General features: G+C 45.8%; 1 protein-coding gene across 1 annotated transcript; it reads right to left on the minus strand.

Moving 5' to 3' along the window:
• Positions 1-13370: 13370 nt before the first annotated feature.
• LOC123179218 (uncharacterized) lies at positions 13371-15625 on the minus strand. The gene is made up of 4 exons (XM_044591537.1): positions 15487-15625; positions 15205-15346; positions 13784-13984; positions 13371-13659 (listed from the first exon to the last, which is right to left on the minus strand). Exons 2-4 carry the CDS (start codon positions 15334-15336, stop codon positions 13651-13653), a joined length of 342 nt encoding a protein of 113 aa, XP_044447472.1. The 5' UTR covers positions 15337-15346; positions 15487-15625; the 3' UTR covers positions 13371-13650.
• Between the last annotated feature and the right edge of the window lie 3469 nt (positions 15626-19094).

Genomic DNA, 19094 nt, shown 5'->3' on the forward strand with positions numbered 1-19094 from the left:
CTAGCAAGCACTTTGCGATTGTACCAACTGAGACTCTGTTGAGCCATTCGACTCCAGGAGGGTTACATATGTACTGTAAAAGTGAACATATTTTTTGCTGGTGGCCCAAGCAATACCGTTGGAACATGGAGATCGCTGATCTCATTCCCATCATGTACTGTAATTGGCAAGTAGATATTCTGTTGTGGTGCTGCCCATGAACTTTGCTGAGCCATGGACTGTCGCTGCGCCGTGAAATCGTGCGGCGTGCGTGCGTCGCAACAGCTTCTGGTATCACTGGTATTTTGAGACTCTAAAGGAGGCGAGGGTGCCAGACGATGCCGCAATGGCCTCTTGGAGGATGGGGTTCTTGCTGGCATTGACGCGAGGGCACCCGAGATGGCTGTCTATTCCGGTCTCTTCTCAGTTTTTTTCTTTTGCGAATCAAGAATTCCCCTCAGTTATACACGTAAAAATACACTATGCATGAACATGTATAAGTATGTTTATAAATATGTCAACTCTTTTCCTTTTGTAAGCCTTCGTTCATGCATAGGCTACACATACCCATGAATCATTGTAGCTGCACCCTTTTTCGCACGTCCTTTCAGTTTCTTCTAAAATCTCAGCTTATCAGCGAAAGTTCCACATCAAAAGTTTAGCGTAGAGTGTAGCACCTAATGATATGACAACCAAACGGAAGGAGAGCAAACACAACCATATCAAATGGTCTAAAGATGTATAGCAAGGCTTATATAGTGGTGAGCAGTGGCCAAACGTTAGTTAGGTAAACCACACCGTAAGCTTGCATGATACTCCCTCTGTCAATACACCGTAGTGGCTAAAGTTTTTGACACTATGCTAGTGTTAAAAACGTTCTTATATTTTGGGACGGAGGGAGTAGCTCCGAATGGTGAAACTTGAGGAGTAACAATACAAGCATGACCAATATGTCGACCGTTGTGTTGTCCAAAAAGTTGAACATATCAATACCCTAGCCACCTCCTTCGCGCCAATTCCTATTTGCGCTTATAGCTCTAAGTATGTGGCACATACCGTGTCTAGTGCTTCTTTTCTAACGACCGACCCATGTAGCTCTCCAGTTAAAGAAGCTTCCATGCGGTTTGAGGAAGCTTCCACATCCTTTTTTTTCTTCATATTTCCATTTTAGTGTTTGTTTCCGATTTTCACTCCTTTTGTTTAGTTTTGATTGATTTTTTTTGTTTCTTCTTCTTTCGGTTTCACTTTTATAAAAAATTGAACTATTTTAAAATTTTTGAAATTTTTATAAGCTTGTGAAAATATTTTTAAACTCATATTTTTTTTTGCAAATTCATCAACTGTTTCACATTCATGATTGTTTCCAAAGATGCTAAAAAGTTTCAAATTCATGAACTTTTTTTAAGTTGATTTTTTTATTAATCATGAATTTTAATTATTGTTTTAATTTCATGAACTATTTTCAAGTTCACAAAATTTTCAAAACCAAGAGATCTTTTAAAATTTGTGATTTTTCTAAATCATTTTTTTCGAATTTGCACAAAAATCAATTTATAATTTTTTAATTCATGGAATTTTTTTCTTTTTTGAAATATGGCCACATGTTTTTTGGAATTATATATATATTTATAAGGCCGGGCACATGTTTTTGATTTTTTTATATACATTTATAAGAATACCACATACATATATTATAAAAATTGGTTAATTTAACGTGTTCATCACACATTTACAAAATATAAATGCAGTGTAAAAAATGTTCATCTGTTTCAAAAAAATGGACTTGACAATTTTGTAAATGTTATACAATGTGAAACAAATGTTCTTGTAATTTTAAAAAAAAATTTATAAAATTCGGAAAAAGTGTTCACGCATTTCAAACAAAAACGTTTGTGACATTTTGCGAAAATTATTTATCAAATGTAAAACTAATATTTTCATAGTTTAATAAAATAATCCAAGGTGTATTTATTAATTTTTTTGACACGTATTTAAATTTTCAAAACACGTATTTAAAAAAGTTAATCATGTATTTAAAATGTTAAACGTATTTAGAAATATTTTAGATGTAGATGGAAAATTCTCAATTTGTATGAAAAGGTAGACATCAAAACATATATTGTAAAAAATGTTAATCATGTATTTAATATGTTTAAAGTGTATAGAATAATTATGATGTATACAGAATATAGGCAAGGTGTATGAAAAAATAGACATGTGTTGGAAAAAATAAAGCAAAGGAAACCAAGAAAGCAACAAAGAAAACTCAAGAAGAAAACAGAAATAAAAAACCAATGCAATACAGTGAAAACTGATAAAAACAACAAATAAAACTTATATGCAGCTACAATAGGCGAGCATAATATGCAATACAATGGAAACCGATAAAAACAATAAATAAACCGACATATAGCTCCCGCGTGCACCACCACCAGCTGGGATGGACGACGACCACCACCACCAGCTGCACCCCGCCCAAATAGGGGTTGTTGCCGCAAGCGAGGGGTAAACGCGACCACGAGCTGTGTGCTCCTCACCATGGGGGCGCACCACCATTGGTGCGAGCGGGAAGGAGCAGTGTGTTGCTCGCCGTGGGCACACCGGCCACAAGCGTAGCGCCGCCGCCGGTGTTGCATCGCAATAGGAAGACCGGAGGCGGGCGCTACTCATCCCTGGTGCTGCAACGCAGCGCGCAGGAGGGAGGTTGGGCTGCTCGCCGCCGTTGTTGCAAGGCAGCAGGAAGGCCGGTGGCGGACGCCGCTCGCCGCCGGTGCTGCAACGCCGCAAGCTGGGAGGTGCTGCGTTGGAGCTATTTTTCGCGCCGTCGAGGTTGCATTGGAGCTGCGATGGGGGTTGGAACAAACTCCTGTCGCCGGAGCTGTAATGAAGCTTCGCCGGAGACATCGCGCTCGGTGTTGTCATGGAGCGCCGCCCGGGGCTGCATTGGAGCGGCGCGCTGTCGTTGGAGCTACGATGGTGTCGAAACGGACTCCGTCGGGGCTGCAATGAAGTTTCGCCGGAGCTGCAATGAAGCGCTCGACGCCGGCGGCGGAGCTGCAATGGAGCTGCTCGGCGCAGGCGGCGGAGCTTCAATGGAGCGCTCGACACCGGCGACGGAGCTACAGTGGAGCAGCTCGGCGCAGGTGGCAGAGCTGCAATGAAGCTGCAAGTCGCCGGCTACGGAGCTGCAATGGAGCGCTCGTCGACGCCTCCCCCCTGCTTCGATGCACCACTCCCGCGACCCCGGTGCTGCAGCGCTGCGCTTGTGGGTGGCTCAGTGCAGCGTCGCCGGCATGGGGTGTTGAACTGAATCGCGTGGTGGATGGGTTCAGAGGAGGGAAGACGCCAGGCTGCCTTACTGAGATCGACGGCCACCAGTGCCATATCGGACGGCTAATTAGGCGGATGATTTTCTAGGAAAATCATCCGGCTGATTTGTAGCAGCTGCCTATAAATATGGTCTTAAAACCCCATCGTTTAAGGGGAAATTAGGCCACAACTTTGTATTAAGCAAGCAGATTTCAGTCGTTCGTAATTTCAGGGAAGCCAACATTGGCATTGCTCATGAGTTAGCCAAAGAGATCACGGAAGAAGTGGATGTTATCGTAAACTCTGCAGCAAATACCACTTGCGGCGTCTTCAACGCCCGTTATAGGCGTTTTTGCAACCGGGCGGCTCATGAACTGTTATCTTTTTCTATTCATCCTGCAAAAGACTGGGCACGCCTGTGATTTTCGAACCGACGACCTCTTCCTTCAGTGTTAGCTAGGATAGCCATCTAGACAACTCACCTGCTGTAATTAGTAACATCATTTCCCCTCAGGTCTTTATCTTTTTTCCCCTCATCTTTTTCCCCTCAGGTCTCGCGCCTAGGATTCGATAGTCCTCCGGCGCCGCCGGGGCCGTGAGTTCCCAAATCTCTCTTGAATTTGCCAGGGGAATCGCTGTCCTCTAGCCCGTTCTTGCCTCTCTCTCTCTCAAGTCTCGCGGAGCGACTTTTTGTTCTCCAGGGCTTCGCGGGGTGATTAGGCAGCGAGCGATCTAGGGCTTTGGGATTTGGTCCATGGCGACAACTGGAGATGGCGGTGGAGTTGGAGAGCGAAATCTTGATGAGGCGAGTAAGCTGTTGGAGAGACTGAACCTGCATGATGAGGAGACGGACGATCTGATCTGGGAGGAGGAGCTAGATGTGGAAGAAATAAATCCCAAGTGGCTAGCCCTAGGGCGACTCCTGACGGTGAAAACTTTCGGCCAGAGCGCTCTGATCGCTGACATGAAAGCGGCGTGGAATCCCGCCCAGGATGTGGTGTGGAGGAGGATTAATGCAAACCTATTTTCAATTCAGTTTAACTGTTTGGCGGATTGGAACAAGGCCATGCATCAAGGGCCATGGGATTTCCATGGGATAGCTCTGCTCCTAGCCGAGTACGATGGCTTCTCAAACCCTGAAAAGGTAAAGCTGGATAAATTGGAAACCTGGTGCCAAATTCATAGGCTCCCTGATGGAGTCCTAAAGAGTAAAAGTGCCCTACAGAATCTTGCAAGTCGAGTTGGGGAGGTCCAAGAGGTGCAAGCAACGCTCCCTAATGGCTTCATGGGAGAGTTCATCAGGGCCCGAGTTAAGATTAATGTGAACAAAAAACTAACCAGAGTTGTCGGTATAACGAGGGGTGGACAGACTGAGAAATATTTAGTGAAGTTTGAGAAATTACCGACCTTTTGTAATGCTTGTGGATTGCTGGGGCATTGGCATGAAGAATGCGGAACGGGAGAGCACGATGAAACAAAGTTTGAATGGGGCAACTTTTTGATCGCAACAAGAAGAGGTAGAGGTGGAGGCCGTGGTGGCCGGGGTAATGGAGAAAGGCAGAAAGAAGGAGAGGAGAACTCTACAGGTCGTGGCAGAGGGTTTGGCAGAGGGTGCGTGCGTGGACGCGGAAACCATATGCAACACAACCAAGAATCCGATCCAAGGACTGGAGGCACTAATCATGTTGCATGGAGACATAATTATGTTCCCAAAGAAGGGGAGCATGAAGCGCATAATGCAGAAGGAAAGGAGGGCCAGGAAGATCAGGATATGTTAAGAGGCAGTTCATCAGAGAACATTCTTGGAAAGAGAATGGCCGATAACAGTAGCTTGGTGACATCAACAGGGGCAGGGACTGGGGTAGTTTCTGACCCCAGTAACTTGCCCATCATTCCCTTCACTGGTCTGAAATCAGGTAAACCTCCGGAGTTAGCGTCTGTGGCAGAAAAGGTCACCCTATTTGAGGGGGATCAGATGGAACAGGGGGACATGCATAATGAGCAGGCGAGCACTCCGTAGAAGAATGCAAACAGAAAGAAGTTGAGAGGAAGAGATGGACAAGTTGTGGACAGTAATGCAGATTATGAAAGTAATTTACTATCGGCGACGCCCCATGGGGGTGATCGCCGGGAGCAATGAAACTCTTATCTTGGAACTGTCGGGGACTCGGGAATGAATCGGCAGTTCGAGCTTTGTTGGATGTCCAACGAAGCACTAATCCCGATGTGTTGTTTTTGTCGGAGACACATCTCGATAGCTATCCGGCAGAATGCTTAAGACGTCGTCTGAAGATGGACGAAAAGTTGGTCTGTTCTAGCAATGGTAGAAGTGGAGGATTGATTTTGTTATGGAGGAAGGAAATAACAGTCCAACGCCTTGGTTTGGACCCAAACTTTATTGATGTTCAGATCACCACTGATGGAGGGGCAGTTTGGAGGTTGACTGGTATGTATGGAGAATTTCGGTGGGAGAATAAACATTTGACATGGGATCGAATGAGACAACTCCACCAGAATAACACATTGCCTTGGTTGCTGATAGGGGACTTAAATGAAATTCAATACCTACATGAAAAGGAAGGGGGGAACCCCACGCCCTCAACAATACATGAATGCTTTCCAGCAGGCTACAGAGGATTGTAATCTGAATGATATGGGATATGTGGGGGATGTGTTTACTTGGCGCAGAGGTAGAATCCGTGAAAGATTGGACAGAGGATTGATTCCTGCTGAGTGGTCGGCTTTATTCCCAAACGCAAGTCTGGAACACTGCAACTTTAACCACTCGGATCATAGACCCCTCCGGGTTGATACTGAGTATTTTCAGGACATAGCATCGTGTCAAAGGGGGTCCGAAGAGGTTTGAGGCGAGATGGCTGAGAGAAGAGAAGTTCTCCGAACTGGTACAGAATGAATGGGAGAAAGTTGGCGCTGATCCAAGTGTATCAAATGTCTTCGAAAATCTTACTCGAATGCATTCAGTGTTCCATGATTGGGATCAGCGTGTGTTAAAAAAACCAAAGAAGCGACTAAAGAAGGCCCAGCGTGAACTAGAAGAGGCAATGGTAGGTCCTATGACGGATGAAAATGAGCAAAAGAGGAAAGAGCTGTCAGAACTAGTTGAATACTTGCTGGAACTGGAGGAAATCCAAAGCTTCCAAAGATCATGAGTAGACTGGCTCAAGTTTGGTGATCGAAATACGGGTTTTTTTCAGGCTTTTTCTTCGGCTCGACGGAAAAAGAATTATATCAAAAAGTTTAAGGATGATAATGGTGATATTATGCAAGGTACTGTCGAGCTAAACCCTCACATCCAAGGTTACTTCACGAACCTGTTTACGTCTGAAGTCCAGCACACCGATCCAGAGATGCTACAGAAAGTGCAAACCAAAGTGACAAATCAGATGAATACTATGCTCCTGGCTCCTTTCTCGGTTGAGGACATGCATAAGGCTGTATTTAGTATTGGAGACCTTAAGGCCCCAGGTCCTGATGGGTTGCATGCAATATTTTTCAAACGATATTGGCACATCTTGGGTGATGAAATTTCTGCTGCAGTGTTACATGCTATAAACTCAAAGCAGATTCCGGAGGAGTGGAATGATACATCAATTGTGCTGATCCCAAAATCTGAGAACCCACAGCTGATTACACAGTACCGCCCCATAAGCTTATGTAATGTCTTGTACAAAATAATCTCTAAGATGCTTTCAGTTCGGTTAAAGAGCATCTTACCTGATACTATTTCACCTACCCAAAGTGCTTTTGTCCCAGGCAGAATGATCACTGATAACATTCTAGTTGCTTATGAATGCATCCATAAGATCAAGAATACCAAGAATAGTCAGGCTGGGTTATGTGCTGTCAAATTAGACATGCACAAAGCATATGATAGAGTTGAATGGGTTTTCCTGATAAATATGATGCATAAGATGGGTTTTGATGATCAGTGGATTAATCTGATAATGGCATGTGTGAGATCAGTCAGATATAAAGTTCGGTACAACTCCCAAGAGACAAACATGTTTATTCCTACCAGAGGTATAAGGCAGGGGGACCCTTTATCTCCTTATTTGTTCTTGATTTGTGCAGAGGGCTTATCCAGCATGCTGCAGTTTGAAGAAGAAGTTGGTGGCATCGATGGATTGAGAGTGTGCAGAAATGCACCGTCAGTCTCGCACCTTTTATTTGCCGACGATTCTCTTATTCTCATGAGAGCACATATGTTGAATGCAACTTCCTTACGGCAGGTGTTGGATACCTACTGTGAAAATTCAGGTCAAATGGTAAGCCTGGGTAAATCTAGTATTTTCTTCAGTTCAAATACAAATGCTCAAACTAGATATGAGATTAGTCAGGAACTTCACATTGCTACAGAAGCCTTGTCTGACAAATATTTGGGCCTTCCTGCACTAGTTGGGGCTGATAGGAGTGATTGTTTGAAACACTTCTGTGAAAAAAATCAAAAACTCTTAAAAGGTTGGATGGAGAAACAATTATCTATAGGAGGAAAGGAAATTCTATTAAAAGCTGTTGCTCAAGCCATACCAGTTTTTGCTATGTCTGTCTTTTGCCTACCAAAAGGTGTATGTAAAGATATTACAGATGTTATTGCTCAGTTTTGGTGGGGAGATGAAGAAGATGATAAAAAGTTACATTGGTTTGCATGGTGGAAATTATGTATCCCAAAATATGATGGAGGAATGGGTTTCAGAGATTTATATTCCTTTAACCTGGCCTTACTTGCTAAACAATGTTGGAGATTGATCACAAATCCAGAGTCAGTTTGTGCAAGAATTTTGAAGGCAAAATATTATCCCTCAACAGATTTATTGCAAGCAGGGCCGAAGAGAGGCTCTTCCTTCACTTGGCAAAGCATTGTTGCTGGACTGACTACTTTCAAGCGGGGGTATATATGGAGAATTGGCTCAGGAGAAAAGGTGAATATTTGGGAGGATCCATGGATTCCATCTAGCCCAGATAGGAAGGTAATAACCCCTCGAGGACACACTGTGATATCAAAGGTAATAGACTTAATGATCCAGTTACAGGTCAGTGGGATGATGAGTTGATCAGAGATATTTTTAATCCAGTGGACACAATGAGGATCCTGCAAATTCCACTAAATTTTCAGGCTTTCGATGACTTCATTGCTTGGCATCACACAAGAAATGGAATTTTTTCAGTGAGGACAGCATACCAAGTACAATGGTCACATAAGTTCAGAGGTCAACTAGGAGAGAATCTGACGTCCAGTAGTACCTTGCAAACGGCGATTTGGAATCAGCTTTGGAAATTACAAGTACCTAGGAAGATACAGATCTTCTGCTGGCGAGCTTTGCGAGGTATAGTTCCTTTAAAATCCATTCTGGCAAACAAACATATACCAGTTAGTGGAGAATGCCCAGTATGTAGAAAAGGTCCAGAAGATATGCGTCATCTTCTCTTCCAATGTGACTTGGCGAAGTGTTTGTGGCAAGGTCTTGGCCTGTTGGACCGAATAGGAACTGCAGCTAGAATGGATCTCTCTGGTTCGGTAATACTGGAATCACTTCTACTAGACTTGGATGAACCCCTGCCTCTTATGCCAAGTATGAATTGTAAGGAAGTTGTCGCGGCGGGATGCTGGTATTTATGGTGGCTGCGGAGGCAACATACTCATCATGATGGTTGCCCACCTCAGTTTAGATGGCCAAACTCGATCCTAGCCATAGTTGGGAATCATCTCAAGTCAATCCAGAAGAGGGAAGTGAGAGAACATAAATGGACAAGGCCAGAACCGAAGTTTGTAAAGTTAAATGTAGATGCATCGTACCACGAGGATGATGGTATGGGGGCAACGGCTGCTGTCTTGCGCGATGAAAAAGGAGTATTTATAGCAGCCAAATGCAGATTTTATCACCATGCTGCAGATGCAATGACTATGGAAGCTATGGCAATGAGGGATGGGTTAATCCTGGCAAATTCTATGGGGTTCAATAGAGTTGAAGCTGAATCAGACTCTCAAAATGTGGTAAACTATTGCCAAGGTCAAGATCAATGGTGGGACTTAGCAGCGGCAATTTTTGCAGAATGAATAGACGTAGCTACGTCAATAGGAAAGGTCATCTTCACACACTGTTTTCGTGAAGTAAATTATGTTGCTCATGAGCTAGCAAAGTTTAGTTATTGTAATAAGTGTGATTATAGTTGGACAAATGAACCTCCTGTGTTCATTGTTGGCCAACTTGTGAACGATGTAATTGTTCTTTGAATTAATAAAGCTAGCCATGATGGCCTTTCCTAAAAAAACATCATTTCTATTTTTTTCTTCCTTCTTCCTTCTTATTTTCCTTTTTTCTTGTTCCTTTTTGTTTTCTTTCTTCTTATTTTTTTGTTGAAAATGCTTGAACTTTTTTTAATCAAAATTGAGACTTTTTTCAAACCATGATCCTTTTTTCAATTTCGATGATTTTTCAAATTTGATGAACTTGTTAAGAGCAACTCTAGCAGACCCCGCAAAACGCCGACCCGCAAAACGCGTTTGCAGTTCGCGCAAAACCGCTTTTGCGGCCGGCGCGGGCTGGCACAGATGCAGACCCTCCAAACGGACCCGTAAAAAAGTATATTCGTGGAATATGCTTTTTTACGGGTCGGCTATGCGGGTCTTGCTCGGGCACCAGCGCAACGACCCGCAAACAGAAAAATTGCAAATCTGAAATTTGTCATAGGGTTTCACAGACAAGTTCAAATTCAAATGACATAAACAGTTTGCGGGCAAATAAAAGCGAAGTTCATTACGCAAAAAAGGGCATGCAAAGGTATGCGCCCATGTCCGGCATCATCTTGGGGGTCGATCTTCACTCCGCGCCATGGAGTCCATCTTGAAGTTCATCGGCGCCACCGTAGCCACCTCCGTCGCTTGTTCCAACCCCCGCACCGAAATCATCCACATTGCCACCATATGGAGCGGAGAGAACATCACCGGAACTGGCAGACGGACCGGCCGAGGCGACCATTCTCCTCTTCAAGATCTCTCTCCTTGCCATATCATGCCATATTTTGGTGACGTCGTCCATGTCATTGCAGTTCATTGACATGATCTTGTTCTCTTCGGCGAGCAACAATGACATCGATTTGTTTTCAGAGGCGCGTGCTTTTCTCTCCTCAATGGCAGCTTTGCGCAGCCCCTCTTCCTTGAGCATTTGCCATTTTTCTTGCTTCTCTTTTGCCTCCTTTTCGGCCAACTCTTTCTTGATCTCCAACGACTTCAACAACATCAACTCGTTTGATTGCACCATGGCATCAATCTTCTCCCTCAAGCTCGATGCTTCTTGCTCTTTCTTCATCTTCTCTTTAGTCTTCTTGTCGCCATCGGGCTTGTGCAAATTTCTTGGGCCATCATCATCCATGTTTGTAAGTGATCTTCTCTTTGGTGGGGATTCTTTGTCGATCAACTTCCACTTCTCGCACTTTTGGAGCAACTCCCAACAATGCTCTAATTTGAAAAATCTGCCTTCCGAAGCTTCCATGTCCTTGTATCTATGTTGAGCAATCTTGTCCTACACAATGTGAACAAAGTGATGCAATCATTTCTCATGATACATTATGATGATGCACAACTTAAACAAAGGCAAAGCAAACTCACATAGTCGGACTCCACGGTGCCACTTGGAGGTGCATTGCGTACTTGCTCCAAGCAAGCTGCCCAACGGCTGCACATAGGCTTGATGTTCTCCCAACGACCTGGAAGCGACCGAAATGTGCGTGGAGTCCTATTGGGGTAGTTTTTCATAATGCGGAAGTATTGATCTTCGATCCTTTGCCAATATCTCTTGGCGGTTTGAGAAGTACCCGTGCATGCATCAAGAGACACCGCACTCCATGCTTTGATCAAAGCTTGATCTTCCAAGATCGTGTAGTTCTTCGATCTTTGGCTTTTCCCAGTTTTTGCTTGTGATTGCTCAAACGCTTCCGCTTCGATCTCCTCCAACTCGTCCGCACAACCATGATCGTCCACGCCGCCCTCCGTTTCATTGTAGTCGAATGGTTCGAAAGGGGCTTGATCAATGTCAACCGCGTTCGTGTCCAACAAGTTCACGAACTCGGTTGTTGCATTGTTCGAACCACCGCTATAGCGAACGATAACAAGTCACGAGCTATCGAGAACAATGGCGAAAAATGAAAGAGAATCGCCGAAGACCGAAGAGATATACCTTCCGGCCATTTCGTCGAACACCTCGCTCGCGGGGGGAGCGGCACCGTTGAACGGCATCGCCGGAGCACCTCCTTGCGGGGGGATGGAGTGAGAGGTTGAAGAAGATGACTTCCTTGAAGCCGGAACCTTCCTCCGCTTTGCGCCCGCGGCCTTGCCGGCCTTCTCCGCCGCCGGCCGGGATCGCACTGCGGCATTGGCGCCTGGAGCGCGGGCCATCGCGGCGGGGGCAGCCGGATTCCCGCCCTGCACAACCACGTTGCCCTGCCGCTTGCGGGCAGGCGCGGCGTGTGCTTGGGCGAGGCCGGCGGGGCCAACATGGCCGGCGACGAGATCTGCCCGAGGGGAAGGGGCGTGTGCGACCTCTACGGAGACGGGGGACAGCATGGGATCATCCATGGCGGCGAGGGACGGCCGGGGAGGAGCAGCCGGAGCTTGCGGAGGGGGGGGGCAATGGTGGCGGAGGGTGCGGGGAGCAGGAAAGGGCGCGCGGAAATGTCCCTCCCGCCAAATCTCGCGCCGGATAGGGGTTGAGCTCGCGTCGGCCTCCCAGCCCGTGAAGATAGAGGTTGGGGGAGAAGATTTGCCGCGCCCCGTAAAAAAAATTGCGGGCCGGGGCGGGATGCAGGGTCTGGTCGTGCAGATTTTCTGACCCCGACCCGCAATTTGGCGGTTATTTTGCGGGCCGAGGCGTTTTGCGGGGTCTGCTAGAGTTTGTCTAAATGGACCCGGCCGGGCAAAGCCTGGCCGGCGTCGGTGGCGGCGCGACGTTTCGCATTCTCACGCGGGGCCTCCGCCACTGGGCGGAACGGCTGGTCCAGGACAACCCGATGGCGAGGGTCGCGGTGGTGCAGGGGCGGCGCTCGGGACCGGCGACGCACCGCGAGCTTCGAGGTGGTGGCTCGTGCAGGCGACAGGGTGGCGGCATATCGGGATCTGCCCCCAATCTGGCATCCTTCTTCAGCCGGCAGCGTTGGCTGTGGGCAGCGCGGGCTGGTGTCCTCCGCCGTGGCGTCGATGGCGTCTGCGTGGTGGAGGCAGCTGTGTGGTGGCGGTCCTAGTGCTGTTCTTGCATCGGAAACGATCTGCATGATCGGTCCTCCTCAACGTCGACGTGTTCCGGATCTGCTGCCGAAAATCTTGCCCAAGGATATCTGGATCGGATCGAATCCGGTCGTGCGCGTCCATATCAGCCTACGCGGCTTCATGAGGGCGTGGCTATTCATTTGTTATTTGTTGATACCATGTGACATGTCGGTATCTCGATTTTCATGGTGTAGATAGTTGTGGAGAAAGTCATGGTGGCTGAGATCGAAAGATCAGAAAGGCGGATGGGGCCTTGGAGGCGAGGGACTCAGCCAGGTGGTTGATAACTTTCAAATCAGAAGCAGTAGTGACAAGTGGGGGTGGCCGCACTTGAGGATTTCATTTTTTGAGACCTTTTATGTTTTCCGGTTGTTGCCTTTGGTGGTTGTTTGTGTGCTGCTGCTGAGACCAGTTGATCACTGTGGCGGGGCCTTTTTTTTTTCTTCCTTTCTAATTTGTTTTCATTTCGAGCTGTGTGGGACGTGGATGTCTTTTAGACATCTTATTGGTGTAGAGGCCATGTATAATTGGTATCATCATGATGTTAATATATTATCTTCTTCAAAAAAATCAATATCCTTTTTCATTATAGCAAAACCTTTGCAGTTGCAAGATTACGGATTAGTCTATTTTAGGTCTGTATCTGGCCTCTTTACAAGGTCATATTTGTTTGGTTGTTGCGAACTAATGTTGGCGGCAACGACAGGTGGAATGTTCATCGCAACCCAAAGGCACAAAGAACTGACCATCCCACGGTTTTCTTGCATACCATGTCACACAGTATCAAGTTACTCGGATAGATACAGAGATACAACAATAAGTCAATAACACACTATGTCAGACAATATCACAACCATGGCATAGTGCAAAAGCTACCTAGCCCAACTGCAGATCATCATTACTATAATTTTACTGAAAACAAGCTGGGGCAATCTTTGGTTCCCTACTGGATTTCCTTGTTAACAGTATGGGCTTTTACGTCCTTGTCAGTGATGATGCTGAACAAACAAGCAGCAAGCATGACGGAGCCTGTCGTCTTGGCAACTATATCCAGCACACTGCCAGCCCTCGTAGCAAACCTCTTACAGCTCCTGCAGGTCAAAAGAAATTATATATATATCAACTCCTGTCAAACAAACTGGAAATTAACGAAGAAATAAATCAAGTGGTTATGTATGTGAATGCATCTCTTTCATCCTCTGATATTGTACGTACCGGAACAAGGGGGGTGTCATGTGGTTCTGGAAAGATTTTCTGTCGAGAAAGATACTCGAGCACATGCATTTCATGCTCATCAATAGCATTAGAACTCTTCCCCGCCTTTGCTAATGCATCCTCTAGCTCCATTTTCTTCTGCATCGCTTTAGAAACCAAGTTACGCAGCTCCACTCTCTTCTCCTGAATCTCGCGCTCACACTATATTGATAAACAAATAATAATAGTCAATGTGCTTATCGTTATTGTGATTGATAAATAATTAAGAAGAATAATGTCTCAATCTGTCAATTAAGTGAGATTCCACATATATACAGGATGCAGCGTCCATGTGTAGCAACTAGTCACAGAATCATATTGTATATAGAGAACAAATGGAGCCATTATTATATAGTACTCCCTCCAGTCCAAAATAAGAACACTTATTTTGATCGGGAGGGAGTATATGTTTTCCAATTAATAATTTGCTTGAGGGAGTATATGTGCCTTGGTGCAGCCCTCCTCCCTCCCGCCGGTGCGGCCAAGCCTGCTGCTGGCCTAGCCTCGCGCAGGGACCCCACCACCTCTGGCGGCCCTTCCTCCCCCTCGAGTCACGGTGACAGCTTTTGCCCGGCGGTGGCGAGGTAACAGTGGTATTGACAGGCGTGAGGCACCTCCTGGCGGGTCTTTGCTAGCGCCGTTCTGGCCCCGGCGGCCTCTGACCCGCGTTCTCCGGTGTCCATGGGCTTCCAGCATCCTTTGTCGGGCCGCTTCGACATCGACGACGAGTAGCTGCGTCCTTTCCTGCTTGTCTAGTTCACCGATGTCCCGAGGACTATGGCCACGACAGCTCGGGACTATGGCCACGACAGCTCGGATTTACGTCCCTCTAGTTCTAGCTTGCCGGCGTTGCTGGTCACCGTCACCTCCCCCTCGCGGTGGTCTTTGCTTCTCCGCCGGCCCTACCGTGTACACCTCAAAGCCTCCCCTTTTGCCGTATCCAATGGTCGTGGGTCTGAAGGTGGTGCCACCCTCCGGCGGCAGATGCAGCCTCCCCTTTTGCCAGATCCAATGCTCATGGGACCGAAGGCGGTGCCACCCTCCGGCAGGTGCAGCCCCACCAACCCCCGTCCGATATTGGTTGTTCCAAACAGCGCTGGTTTCCTCGTCCTTGATTCCACATCCAGCGGCATTGGAATTACAGGTCAAACAAGTAGCATATATGAAGCTGCTAACTAAAAACTAAGTAGTTTTGCTCCTGTTTCTAGCTAGTACAAGAAACACATGCACGCTGCTGTTTCGATTGCAAAGGATTCGACAAATTTTGGTTAATACAAGAGGAACATGCATGCTGCTGTTTCGATTATTGCTGGCTAGGTCGATCCTTGATGTCGTGATATACATAAACCATGAGAAAAAAATGTCAATTTTGGTTAAGATACCTCGCTGGAGAGCTGGCGGGAGCCAGTGAACCTGCTTGGCAGGTGCCGGCGTCCCTCCTCCGCGACCGCCGCCTGCGTTCGTTGGAGCAGGGACGCACTGAGCCTCCTCGCCGCGCACCGAACTGCCGCCATCGTCGCCGGCCTGCGAAATAATTGGTTAGGGATTAGGATGACAAGTCTGCCACGAATCACCACCGCCGGCCGGCCGGCCGGCCGGCCGCGGCTCCCAAACCAACCTACACACACAGAAATCATCGATCAAGATGCAGCCGGTGAGCTTACCTTGCCGATCGATTTGGGCGTTCCTTCCTTCCTTCCGCCTTCCTTCCGCCTCCTCGTTCTTTCTTCTGTTGGGAGAAATCTTTTTTTTTCTTTGTTTTTATTTCCGAATCGAAAGAAGAAGAGAATTGGTTTCGTACGGGCTAAGACGCATCCGGATCGAGATCGCACCAGGCTAGCGTGGGCTCTTTTTTTGGCCCCGTGTAGCAACACTTGGTGACCCCCAAAAAAAAATGCCTACAAGAAATTGGCATGATAAAGGGGGACGCTACGCGTCGGCCGGCAGATCTTTTTAAAAGATCTGCCGCCTCGACAGTCGTTTGATCCGGTGTTATCCAGCGGCATGGCTTTTTCCTCACCATTGCAACAAATGCATTGTTGCAGAATCCTTCTTTGCAACAGACGATATATTGCAGAAACATTCACAATAGAGATTCTGTTACAGAAATATATTTTTTTCATCTCAAAATTTTTTTTTGCAACATTGGTGTTGTTGCGGAACGACATCTGCAACACAGATGATGTTGCGGAATATTTTTTTCGTCCTAAATTTTTTGAAACATAGGTGTTGTTGCGAAAGGACTTCTGCAACACAGATAGTGTTGCAGAAAAATTGTTAAGGTGGCAGAGGCACGCGTCGCGCGCGGACTAAGTCATGTGGTGTCACGAATAGGAGTTTTGCACTAAGATGTACGTTGTGCACCGTCTGATGAAACTTGGATTTGGCTGCTGCACGAGTGGCGGAACGCTACGCGTGATCGGCCGGCTGATGCTAATCATTTCCCCATGATAAACTATGAAAAAGGAATTCCTGCAGGAAAGTACCATTGCTCAACTACAGAATTAAAAATAGAAATACCTACATGGCAAAAATATTATGCCAGCATTTTTTTGGATTATTTCAATGATAAATGACCCAAAAATATATAAAATTGTTACAAAAAAATAAAATTATAATTGTAATGATCGGAAAATACAAAAATTACCTTGACATTGAAAAATAAAATAGTCATGCTCTTAATAATAAAATAGCTGTATTTGATATTTTCTTTGTGATAACATAAAAATCACATCCATGAAAATTGCCATCATAGAAGAAAATTATTTTTAAATTTCCATGGCAATTGAAAATAAAATTACCATGATCTAGATTTTAAAATTCCCTTAAACATATAATATATTCCCATGTTCAGAATTTGTATATGCCGAGGTAATAAAAAGCGCACATACAAATTTTGCCATGCTGGAAATTAAAATAAAATGTGAAGGCATTGAAAACAAAGGTACCATCATCTAGGTAATAAAATTGACATGCTTTTTATTTAGTACAAAATTCATTTCCCCCTATATTGTTTGTTCAAAAAATCTTGTCAATTAAGTACACGTTGTAAAAAATAGTAGTGTGGCCAAAATTCATAGATTTTGCAAAAAAAAAATGATATGCTAAGTTAAAAAAATGTCATGGTCGACCAATTTTTCCTATCCGTGAAAATGAAAATGCCATGAGATCTAATTATCTATGTATTAGAGCACAAGAAGTAATAAAAAACTTCATGGGATCCTAAAGTCAACTGGTGCCACCCAATGTAAAAACAATACATCATAAATTTGTCATGGATTTTTTTTAATAACTTACCATGGACACCTTGAGTACATGGTTTGGTTTTACCATGCCAAAACCAAGAATTTGCCATGTAATTTTTTTGAACAACCTGCCATGGAGAAAATATTTGTTGTGCTAACATTAACAGCTAACTTGAGCATTTGACATTGGAAAGGAATTTGCCATGGCAAAAAAATTGAACAATTTCCTAGGAAATTTCTTTTTCATGCTATGAGGTAACTTGAGTATTTGCTGGGTTGTTTTCACATGGCAAAAACATGCATTACAACCGGTAGGTGATATATGACATTGCCAATTGAACAATCACATTATACAAATACAAAAATAGGAAGTTGCCCTGTGTGCGAAAATGACGTACACATTTATCTAAATAGTTCGCCCATGTGTTATCAATGGCGATTACAAAACAAAATAAATATTAGAAAAATGCGACAATTCTCTGTAGGATCATCTCCTCTTCTGTGCAGCAAAACAACACTGGCATTCCAGTCTTGACATGCATGATTTATGCACATTTCTCTGTACGGATAGCACTAGCACAATGGAGGCAGTATTATATGCATAACCCTCGTAGAAAGAAGTAATTGACCAGGGAGTCTTAGGCTGCCTCCCCAGAAGCAGTGCCACACCAACTCTCGACCGTAGCACTGACGGCCGCCTCATCGCAGGCCGTGAAGTCGATTCCACCAACATGATTGTCACCGGACCTTTGGCCCCGTGCCTCCTCCACCGTCTCGGCCAGGGCACCCTCGTCGCCCAACATGCGCGCTTATGCAGGTTAAGCGCGCCGAGCAGGAAGAAGAAATGTGGAGAAAAAGGAGAACGACGACAGGTGAGAAAAAGCCACGACACAGCCCTTAGTCAGAGACGTTCATGCAACCTCGATATGGAAGTGCAGACGCAGTGCCTACACCGCTGACGCCCGCTTCCTAGCCTCGGAGCCGTCTACCGTCGCCCAGACTGCAGCAGGGGAGCGCAGCGCTGGGCCTTTGCGGTTGCGGAGGAGGAGGGAGGCTACAGGGCGGCGGCGGCTGCCGGCGGGCTGGCATTGGGAGGAGGCCAGACTCCTCTCCTCCGGAATCTCCTGCTGCAATCGGCGGTGGAGTGAAATAGGAAAAGCGGTTGATAACACGAGCGACGGCAACTCCAACGCACGATTTTAAACGGACGTCCGTTTTATCTGGATATTATCCATTTGGGGATGGCAATGGCGCAGCATCCGCCTAGCCGGATTTCTAGATGCGTGGCCGCATTTCGTCTGCATCTCATCCGGTGGAGGCCCTATGCATTCTTTGAAATAAAATCAAGCATAGCAAATAGTTCATAATAAAATAGTTCCACATTTCAATTAGTTTTACAACCCAATCGAAATAAAAGCAATATCAAGTAGTCTTACAACCCAATTAAAATTGTTTTGCATGGAAAAAATTAAACCAATAGATCTACTAGTTGCCAATGTGAGTTTATATGTGCTCAGTCAAGGTATCCTGAAGCTGTATATGAGTCTGTCAATCACGCATTTCACGACGAAATTGAACAAACGGCTCAATGGTTGCAGGAGGTTGGTATTCAGGCTCAACATTTTCACGCTGAAAATCAAACACTTGGTCGTAGATACTATCACCACGCTCATCCTTCATTATCATGTTTTACATGATCACACAAGCAGTCATCACCTCCCAAAGCTTCTGAGTGCTACATGTCAATGCAGAGTTTTGAACGATGCGCCATCGAGATTCAAGCACACCAAAAGCACGCTCCACATCCTTCCTAGCACTCTCCTGCATTTGGGCAAATCTCTGTGTCTTCCCTCCTAGCGGATTGGGTATGGTCTTCACAAAAATTGACAACTGATGATAGATACCATCTACTAGGTAATATCCCTTGTCGTGGTTCGGATGGCCTTGCAGGAAGGCGACGCGGCCGGGCAAATGGGAGTACGGAGGGGTCACGGCAGCGATGGCGAGGGGTGGAGGGCGGATGGAGG

The sequence above is a fragment of the Triticum aestivum genome, chromosome 1D, assembly GCF_018294505.1.
Source record: "Triticum aestivum cultivar Chinese Spring chromosome 1D, IWGSC CS RefSeq v2.1, whole genome shotgun sequence".
NCBI classification, from domain to species: Eukaryota; Viridiplantae; Streptophyta; class Magnoliopsida; order Poales; family Poaceae; genus Triticum; species Triticum aestivum.